The sequence below is a fragment of the Echinops telfairi genome, unplaced genomic scaffold (genome assembly GCF_000313985.2).
Source record: "Echinops telfairi isolate 266 unplaced genomic scaffold, ASM31398v2 ScPeMD7_7410;HRSCAF=8448, whole genome shotgun sequence".
Lineage (NCBI taxonomy): Eukaryota > Metazoa > Chordata > Mammalia > Afrosoricida > Tenrecidae > Echinops > Echinops telfairi.
Window position 1 is genome coordinate 16,226,683 of NW_022111310.1, and position 10,468 is coordinate 16,237,150.

The window sequence follows — 10,468 nt, forward strand, 5'->3', positions numbered from 1 at the left end:
GGGGGGAGGAAGCATGAAAGAACTGGAGGAAAGTTGTGTGTTTCGTTGGTGTTACACTGCCCCCTGACTGGCTCATGTGCTAGTTGGCTGTGGTAGATCTTTGATAGATCTGTGCCTTTGTAGATCTGCATCTCCACAGAGATGATGGCCTCTTCTTTCCCTTGTTCTTTCGACTAGGTCATCATTTTCAGTGTCCTTTTAGGCTTGGTGGTATTTTGTGGATGCCGGGACACTGTGGTTACTGTCATTTGCCAGTAAGTTGATCTCAGTGTATGGTAACTTCCTGTGAGCAGACGAGACCTGCTCCGTTGGGTTTTAAAGACTAGGACCTTTCAGAAACACGGTTGCTTGATTTGCCTTCGGAGACGCTCCTGGTGTGCAGAGCCACCACCTTTGGTTACTAGTTGAGTGCTCACCCATTTGTTCCACCCAGGAAGGGGCTCCATTAGGATACTACAGTGTGTTACTTTCCCAGTGCCCTGTGTGCATGATGCTTTCAAAACCACTGATTTCAGTCAGATTGGTAGGCAGGTGAAGTCTTTAGATTTTGCTCACTGCTCTATCCCCAACCCTGGGAGATTTCGAAATAAGCTCAAACTCAGACTTTAGTCTTTCAGTGGCTCCCAGACAACTCAGAGGACACACACTGCTCGTTCGTCCCTACGTGGGGACAGCCTGAGTCTTTACTCACGCTGCCCTATCCAGCTCCGGTTCAGGCTAGCCCGGGGTCCCAGTCTTTTAGGCAGTGGCCACACTTGCCAGAACATACACCCTGAACTTTCCCCACCGGAAATACTGTTCTTTTTCACCCTGGAGTCCGATCAGGGCCCTTTTCAGAGCCTGGAGTGTCATGTGGCCGTGGCTGCTGCTCCGTGGCAGTGTCTGTTGGCTAGAGAGGAGAGACAAGAGTACGAACCACGGGAGGTTTTCCTACCACTTGAAACTTGTCCTTTTCTCTCTCTCTCTCTCTCTTTCTGATTTCCAGTTTGTGGCTTCTTCCTGTCCTAGTTCACCTACTTGCTCAGGGGTCCTTTCTTGGTGTTCCCAGGGGGCGGTTGGGACCCTAGACCTGTGCATGCCGCTGTCTTGGTGGGCAATTTGTTTGCTGGGGCTCCTCGGGTGGTGCTGCCGTCTCTCTGGATGGTACAAGAGAGAAAAGGCCTCTCGGGTACACATGTTCCTGAAAGCAAACCCGGGGCTTCCTCACACGTTGATACCAGCTACAAAGAAGACGAAGGCAGAACTTGCGAAGCCTCTTGAGGGAATTCACTTATTGTCCTTGCCCCTGCACACCAGTGGTCACAATAAGTCAGGCGACGCCCCCAGTGGGAAAATGAATTCCACCTTGTGGTAGAAGGTGGCTCAAAGTCACATTGCCAAGTGGTGTGGGGACCAGGACGGGACGCGCTTGTGTGGCTCTCTGCAGCCTGCTGTACAGTGTGGAAGCCGGTCGTGAACACTTCCGTGCAAGGGAAGCACTTGGGGATTTATCCTGAGGGTAACAGAAGAGATCAGAGGTGGTTTGATTTTGTTTTTATTTTTTTATTTTTAAGGACTCAGGTGATACAGAGATTCTTCCCAGCATCCGGGCACTGGGAACGGTTTCTCTCCTACAGTCTGTGTGGTGTTTGAGGGCACCAAGCTAGTTCTCGCTCAGAGCAGCCCTGTGTGCAGAACGAAACACTTCCTGCTGCAACACCGTGTAACGCCTTCTTTTGCAAGAATTGATACCAAACTAGTCTCAAGGAATTGGAGATTGAAAAAGCCCCCAGGTCTAACTCTTGCAGGATGGCCAGTGTGCTCCATCCACGCAACCTCCCTCCCCCAACCTGGCCTTCCTCTCTTGAATCTGTCCCCTTGTCTCTGGGTTCTGCAAATCGCACCAGTGTCCCACAAAACTCATGAAAATTCGGGGAAACATCTCCAGCGGTGGTGGGTGATGTTCAGTCCAGAATGTGAAGGACAGGCAGGGGTGGGCCAGAAGTGGGGACCAGAGGCTGCGCCCCACTCCTGGCTCTCGCAGGTGATGAAACCACGCCCCCTGCTTCTCAGAGGGCTCATTTCATATGCAGCAGAATCCTCAGTATCTTCCTCCACCTTCTTACCAGACCCATGAAGGGAAAGGTCGTTTGGTGGGAACTACATGGTACAGTCAAATTTCACCCCAATACAATCATGTACTCTCCACCCCTGGAGACTGTATCTTATTTATGCATACATCACCTGGGGCCTCTGGAGATGTTTCCAGTAGGCATTGGCCCCTCCTGCTAATCTCAATCAGCCAGGCTTTTTCCCAGGCCACTTTAGAAACAGATTTCGTTCCCTTCTCAGCTGTAGCATATAATTCCTTGTAGCCATTATAAATTACAGTAACCAAGATAACCATTAAACCATCTACTAAGGTCAGAACTTCAACTCATTCCATTCCTGTTTGTTAGCAGAAAATGCCCTCCGAAATGAGACACAGCCACAGACAGCCAACACCCAGAATTACGATACATCACGTACGGGACGCGTCCCTCACACCGCCCCCACCAGTGTTATGTTGATGCAACTCAGTGTTGCAGCCCCCATGTCGGTCCATCTCCTCGAGGGCCCCCTCTTTTCCGCTGACCCTCCACTTGGCCAAGCAGGAGGAGCTGCTTCTCGATGACCAGTAGCCCTTCTGGCTGACGTGTCCAAAGTATGTGAGATAAAGTCTTGCTCTCCTGTCTTTTTTTTTTTTAATTTATTTTTTTAAACGTTTTATTAGGGGCTCATACAACTGTTATCCCAATCCATACACACATCAATTGTGTAAAGCGCATTTGTACATCGTTTATCAAAACATTTTCTCTCCATTTAAACCCCCGACATTAGGTCCTCATTTTTCCCCTCCCTCCCCGCTCCCCCCTCTCCTGTCTTCTAAGGAACATCCAGCTGTACTTGTTTTCGACCGATTTTTTCCCCCCCTGAGAGTCCATGTTGCATTCCGTATTCTTTACCATCCCGTAACCCAAATGCCTAATTCAAACCCTCATCTTTGCTGCAAAAGCTTTAATGCTAGCATCAGAATCACATTTTGGTTTGTTATTTGGATCAGGAGGGCAGCAGCCAGAATCATCTCTTGAATATTGTTTCTACGGACAATGAGAATTGGTCTCTGGCCAATGCCTGCAGTGTCCTGTGGTCTGTGCAGAGAGGGGCTGAGAGCAGAGTATCCCAATGGCCTGAATGCCTCCTTTTCTGACGTTCCTACTTGCCTGGCCTTGCGTCGGTTGTGTCTGTATCTTGCCAACAGATGAGACACAGTACAGAGAGAGAGACTGGAAGAGTAACAGGAAGGTGGGCACCCAGCTTATTTGAGGTGTCATCATTGCTGAGACGCGATTTCACTGGCTTTTGCTGGTCTTGAAGAAAACGCTTGCTCTTTATGTCGTGTGAAAAGCTGCCCCGCTCTGTCTGATAGCTTTTCAGCTGCGTCTTTGGATTTTCAAGACCAATAATATTATCGTAATAAAATAACATTTTGCCTCTTCTTTCTCCTATATGCATATGAATAAATACATACATTTGATTAGCTGGAGCTTTCAGAACCATGGGATTAAATTATACAATAGCAATGATCTTCAACATGCTCCTTCTCTTCTTCATCAAAAGGATTCGAATGCTTTCACCTGGGGTGTAATTTTATGGGTATTATCTATGAAATGCTCATGTGTCGTTAAGAGGGCCTTTTAAAAAGCTAAACTTGATCGGAGTTTTAAATTGTTTTGAAAGGGAGATGAAACTTTTTCTTTTTTTAATCATTTTATTGGGGGCTCTTACAACTCGTTATAAACCGTACATCAGTTGTATCTGATGTATTCGTACATATATTCCATCATTCTTTTCTAGAGAGATGAAACTTTTTCAAATGACTTTTCAGTATTTATCAAGATTCATATATTTTTCCTACTTTATGAATAAATCAATTCTAAAAAATAAATAAATTCTATGAAAGTATTTTCCAATTGAGTTTATCCTTATAGTTTATAAAAATCTATCCTTGCCTTGCTGGTGTAGCATTTTGCCATAGTCCTGAGTTTGACTTTGTTTTACATGGTGTCATGTTAACTAAAACTAGCGCATAGCAGAACGCCATCGCACCATTCTGCTGTGCACCTGTTTCCGTTAGCTTGGCACCTTGTAAAGTGAAGACTGCCTGTGGTTTACCTAGGGAAGTTTACCTCTTCAGGTGCTTCGTTTTTGGGTACCTTGATCCGATTCTGGGGATAAAGTCATGTTGTTTTCCTCTGCCCTGGAAGTGTTGAAAAGGAGCCCAGGTGGTGTCGGTGATTAAGTGCTCAGCTGCTAACCAAAAGGCTGGTCGTTCAAACCCACCCAGCAGCACCGCAGAAGAAAGCCCCGGTGATGTGCTCCCATGAAGCTGACAGCCAGAACCCTGCGGGGCCACTGCCCTCTGTCACCTGGGCCCCGAGGAGGTGGCCTCTATGAGACAGCCCCCAGTAGTACCCACCGCAGTACTTACCTGCAAAAGGAAATTCCCCTCCTGACAGGTTTGTAAGAAAGCGCCCACACAGCAGTCTCATTAGGAGGGACACCTCTCACCGCCAGCTCACGGACCGCGCTGTTCTTGTGCGGGGCTGTCCTTTTGAACTCACTTGGGCTATTTATATTTTGCTTGACAACGGTTCAAAGCATCTTGATTTTTTTTTTCAATCCACATGCATAAGATATATTATCTTTTTCAGATTCTCTCCTTTCTATCATCTTTCTTATTCCTGATGTTTAAATAGATCATTCCTTTCCTCTTTCCCTTGCTCTTCAGGTCTGTGAGAAGTTTGTGGACTTTGGGGGGTCATAGCAAATAGTACATATTTTAGTTTTCTTTCTAGCTCAATTGATGCATTAATGTTTCTACGTTGATTGACTCGTTTTAAAACTTGGTTTACCTTGTCCAGCTTTTTCAGCTGAATTTTGCTTATTTTCAGAAGTATTCTAACAAAGCCATTCAAGACTAAGATGTTATCTGAGTGTTTTTAGCAGTGTCTCATACCTTGCAATATGTGCCATGATCAGTTTGGCCTTTGTAACCATTCTTCAAAGTGCTTCATTCACTGCTATCAATTACAACCACCACGTCAGGCGTCCACCATCAGTGTCCACTTTTGTACATTTTAAGCACACGTTTGGGACATTTTAATGTATAATTCATTTCTCATTTTATTTTTGACCCCAAAGTTATTAAAGAAGGAACATCATCGGTACAGTTTATTTTTGATCAGTTTTTCTAATTGGGACTTTATTTTGCTGTAGAACGTGTTTGCAGCCTGAATAGACTATGCACAAAAAACTTTGTTTTTTCTCTCTGTACTTCCATCTTGCATGTAAAGCTTTCTTGCCAGCTAACTTTCCTTCTCCTCACCTGCACCCAAATAACTTCTCTGTCATGGTCGTTGTAATAGAGACTTTTCATGGCTTTTGGACTAATGGAAGGATCCCTGGTGGTGGCGTAGTGGACTATCGGCCGCCCTGCTGAACGAAAGCTCGCAGGCGAGAGAGGAGGCTGCTCACGTCCAGAGGGCCAGCCCACAAGTCCAAAGGGCCCTCCCGAAGGGCCTTCTTTGACTCGGAGTCCACTCGCTGGCAGTGGGCTTGATTTTGGTCAGTTGGACTAATATTGATATCAAAGCCTCCTAGATCAGCGGTTCTCAACCTGTGGGTCGCGCCCCCTTTGGGGGGGGGGGTCGAACGACCCTTCCACAGGGGTGGCCCGATTCATCACAGTAGCAAAATGACAGTGATGAAGTAGCAACAAAAAAATGTTATGGTTGGGGGGGTCACCACCACGAGGGACTGTATGAAAGGGTTGCGGCCTGAGGAAGGTTGAGAACCCCTGTCCTAGATCAGTAAGTGAGAGATGTGTCAGGTGCTTTTTGGATAGATCCCAATAAAGCATCAAGCAGCATTAACTTGCTGTGCAAAATAGAGGCCTCAGTCACCTCCCCTTAATACCCAACGGGTTGTACGGATATCGGAGAAATCAATGTGCAGATGATTCCAGATCTGTAAAGTTCAGTTCAGGAATTGCGCAGAGAAGGCGGTCGAGTTTTGCTGAGGTGAAGGGTGGGTGAGGGATGACTTGCTGACGAGACCTGCCAGCGAGGAATCGCGTGCGTTGCAAAGGCCGGTGAACATAATAATTGACGCATCTCTGAATTCTCACCAGGGGAAGGATGGGGCCTTCTACTTCCATGAAGAGGTACAGCCTCGGAAACCCACAGGGCATTCTGCTCTGTCCTGTGGGCTCGCCGTGAGTTGGCATCCACTCAGTGTCAATGATCTGGATTTGGGTTTATTTATTTATTTTCCACACACATATATCTGTGTGTGCTCATGATTGTTTTTTAAGCCCCTTGACATCAAGCAACACTTTGAGAGCGTAGCCTCCCATTGTGTCCACTGAAACCCCGAGGTTTAAAGAGCTCGGGTGAGCCCAGTGTGGAACTCAGCGCTTCCGCTGTTCCTGCCACTGTCCCTTTCTAAGGGGCCGACCTTCTAGAGAGTACCCACAAAAGGCCTCAGCCCCAGGGCGGCCCTGGTGAGCTTTGGGAGAAGGAAGAAGGGGTCTGGCTGGCTGGGGGTCCTCCGTGTGTAACCTCGGTGTTTGTCTCATTTGAGATCCCCGCAGTGAAGTTGAACGAGCTGCTGGAGAACTTCTACGTCACCGTGAAGAAGAGTGATGGCTCGGACTTCCTGGCCACCTCGCTGCACGCCATCCGCCGAGGCCTGGACCGCGTCCTGAAGAACGCAGCTGTGGGCTTCTCCATCACCGGCAGCACCTTCACGTCGTCCACCAAGAAGCTCAAGGAGAAGCTGTGTGTTCTGAGCAAGGCAGGGATGTCAGGGGCCCGTTCTCGCAACATCGTCTACTTTGCCCTTTCAGATGAGGAGGAGATGTGGCAGGCGGGCTGTCTGGGGGACGGCAGCCCCATCACTCTGCTATCCACCGTGGTCAAGTACAACAGCCAGTACCTGAACATGCGGACGCTGCAGGAGCACGCAGACCTGATGTATGGTGACATCGAGCTGCTCAAAGACCCCCAAAACCAGCCCTACTTCGCCCGGACAGACAGCGTCAAGCGGGAGAGTCGGAGCGGTTCGGCGAGAGTGTGTCATGGGAAAATCTACCATGAGCACTCCCGGGGACCCAAGCAGTGCCCTTACTGCCTCCTCTACAAGTACATGTACATCCACCGGCCTCCCACCCAGATGGACGCCAAGTCCCCCTTCTACCTGACCGCGCGGAAGGAGGCCCCTGACCCGGGCGGCGTGTGGTACGAGGAGCAGCGGATGGGCCTGCGGTCTCTGCGGGGAATTGTCCCCAACTTAGCCAAGAAGGTCAAGCTGGAAAACTGCGAGAACTTCACCTTCGTCTCCTTTACTCAGGTCTCCAGGAGGCTGGGCTCCCACAGCTCCTGCCAGTGAGCCCCCTGCCCCCGGCCAGGCCCCTGACCGGCGAGGCTGCCTTTGGCTCTGGGTTGGTTTCCTAAAGGACAGTGAGTGAGTCTGAGTAGTGAGCGTGTCTTCTCCCATTGTCGGTTGCTGTTGTTCACATAGAGTCTCACCCTGTATACGGCGACAGACACCAGCGTGAGGAGACTCATGGTATCTAGTGCCTTTTTAGCACAGGTTTTCTCAAAACAAAAACAAAAAACCCCCAACAACAACTAAAAATGGGGGCCAAGAAAGAAAAACAGGTTCAGCAGTCATTTGAAGGAAAAAAAATCCCAGTAGCCCCGTAGCTCTGTGTGGTGACAAATATACACTCCTGGTGAATGACACTCGGCGTGGCGCGCAGCGAGAGCAGACGGCCACCGCTTCCAGGGGGCTGTGCTGGAGGGTGGAGCCCTCGGTTCTGCGAGGAACAGCCTCTGGCATTGGGGCTCCCGGAGCTGCCTGCTGGCAGGATGGCTCCGAGCCGGGGAGACAGTGTCATGGAAGGAGAGTGACGCTCCGTGTCCTCCGTGGCTCTATGTGAGGCACGTCCGCGGGAGGGGCGTGGGGGAGCCGGCTGTGATTCAGATGCGAAAACCTCCCGCAGCAGAAGTGCCTACATTTCCGTTCTCAACACCACCTGGAAGCCATTTTCATTTGACGGTTTCGGTTGGTTTTGTGTGGACGAATTTTCAAGAACTGTCCGTTGTGTCCGAGCGGCACACAGCACGGGGCCTGGAGGGCCACCCTGGGAAGCGTCAGGCGTAACCAGGGCAGTCTGGCAGAACCAGCTGCGAAGACTTCAGCTCCCAGCGTGTTTATGAAAGAGCTTTGAAATATTTTTGTCCAAGTACGACTTTTTTTTTGGGGGGGGGGGAAATAGTAGTTGCCATCCTTTTCGGTGGGTACCAATGACTGGGACACAGTGCCCCCAGGTAAGCAAACCTGGCAGAAGGAGGGAGGTTTGAAAATCAGGGCATGATGATTACTTTTTTTTTTTCCCAATTTAATTTAATTTTTAAAAATTTGTTGTGATTACTTCTTAGTACAGTTTGAAACCATTTTACTCAGGTAACGTTCAGCCTGACCACATGTTAGCTACAGCCACAGGATTGTGTAATTTTTATTGCTCTGGAGACTAGGGAAAAAGGAGCCCCAAGAGTGTGAATCAATAATGATGTCTAGGTTTCTTTCATTTGTAATTGAAGAGAAACTGCTCTGTCTTTATACCATTATGTTCCTATGTAATCTCTCTAATCCCAAATTAAAATTCCAGTACCGATTCATTGTTGCCCGAGTCCTAAAATCAACCCTACTTCTTTAAAGCATTATTATTGTTGGTAGTAGTGTTTTAATTGTTTTTCAAAAACCACTTGCTGGTCACTGACACATGTAACGCTTGCTTTGCCAGAGAAGACACAACCAGGGCTGCCTTGCGGTGTGATGTTGTCCCCCTTCAGTCACTGCGCATTGATAGCTTTGTCGACTAGGCGACTGTTCCTGAATATGGATTCATTTGGGTGTGCTCTCATCTCTATATAAATAACACGTGCCATTTAACTGTCCCTGTGTGACTTGATGCCACACAGGTCCACTGTTTTCCTGCAGTGATCTTTAGAGTCTGATTCAAGAGAGACAAACGCTGATTATGAGGGACCGAAGGGACGGCTCGTTTATGGAAAGCCGATGCCCCTTTTTCTTGTCAGCTCTGTACTGAACCAGAACCTCATGCTATTGGCCAGCGCCTGCTGCCTCAGTAAATAAAAACTCCCATTTGTATGTCCAATGGGTTCCTCGAGGAACATCTTCAAGAAGTAATTGCCATTTGGAATTACTAGTATTGTTTCAGATTGTAACACTTCCAGTTATTTCAGCAAGAACTGATCCAGAGGCTAGAATCTTTGTTGGCATTGGCATCTCATCAACTGAATAACTATCTCTGCCTCAAGTTCATTGTCTACCATCTCTTTGATGTCCTGTAACCCCCAGCATTCTACAATGAATGATTATGCCAAGCTAATACAGAATCGGGAGAGTGGGTCTCTGGTGGTAGCTGAAGCCTTGAGCGAATGGTAAATGTCATTCATGACATGCCTCCTTAGGGCATGGGTGTGAGGACGAAGACACTTGATCGAGCTCGATTCCTTGCCATAAACTGTACCATGCCTTCTGTCTCGTGTCCCTGGGTGTAGACGTGCACACGCACATATTTGATATGTGAGGTAATACTTGGTAAACCTGGATTGGCAAAGCGTTGCTCCACATTGCTGGCCTTGGCTTTCCCCAAAGGACCCTGCAGAAGACCAGGGAGGGACCGAAGATTCACGAGGTGGAGTTCAGCGAAGGCAGCGCTAAACCATATCAGAACCCGATGACTCCATGGCTCTCTGATCTTGACCTCAACCCTGAGAAAGGAAAATCACAGAAGAAGCAAGAAGGAGTGTTCCTCCACTTACCCTTGCCTTTCTGTGCTGAACAGTGAGGGTGAGTGGCATTTGCAAGTGCCCTAAGCCCGAGTTGCTCTGCGCCCCGCAGCTGCTGGCTGTGGAGCTGTGGCTGTCAGGAGGGGCTGCGCAGCCCTGGCGGGGCACTGTCTGCACCCGCAATGCCCCTCTGTGAGCCCTGCCTCTGAGCCGCCCCTTTCCAGAGTCTAGCAGGATGCCCATGGGAAGTTCATACTCACCGATGTGGTAGCTGTAATTTGATTACATGTCGTTTGGACACATGGAAAGCACATACTAAATGTTGGTTATTTTACTTGTAGCTTGGACATGTTCATGCTTGTCACTCAACGAATGTGCGTTGGGCCACCTGTCCCCTCTGTTGCGGGGAGCCTTCCCCCCATTAAGCTGTAAAGCTTGAAGAGGAAGCCTGAGAAACTGTTCAACATATCGATGCCCACAAACCCTACCTCCAGCACGGCCACGCCTGATACCTCAGCTACAGCGAAGCAAAGCTCCGGGAAGGAAGAACGGCCGAGCCCTCCGCG

General features: G+C 48.8%; 1 protein-coding gene across 2 annotated transcripts in view; it reads left to right on the forward strand.

Moving 5' to 3' along the window:
• KIAA1958 (KIAA1958 ortholog) overlaps positions 1–8,348 on the forward strand; it is a 130,386-nt gene extending 122,038 nt beyond the window's left edge. For both annotated transcript variants that reach the window (XM_004710944.2, XM_004710945.2), the window contains one exon: positions 6,664–8,348. In XM_004710944.2, the coding sequence (XP_004711001.1) occupies positions 6,664–7,470 (807 nt within the window). In that variant the 3' untranslated portion in view covers positions 7,471–8,348. The remainder of the gene's footprint in view (positions 1–6,663) is intronic.
• The last annotated feature ends 2,120 nt before the right edge of the window (positions 8,349–10,468 follow it).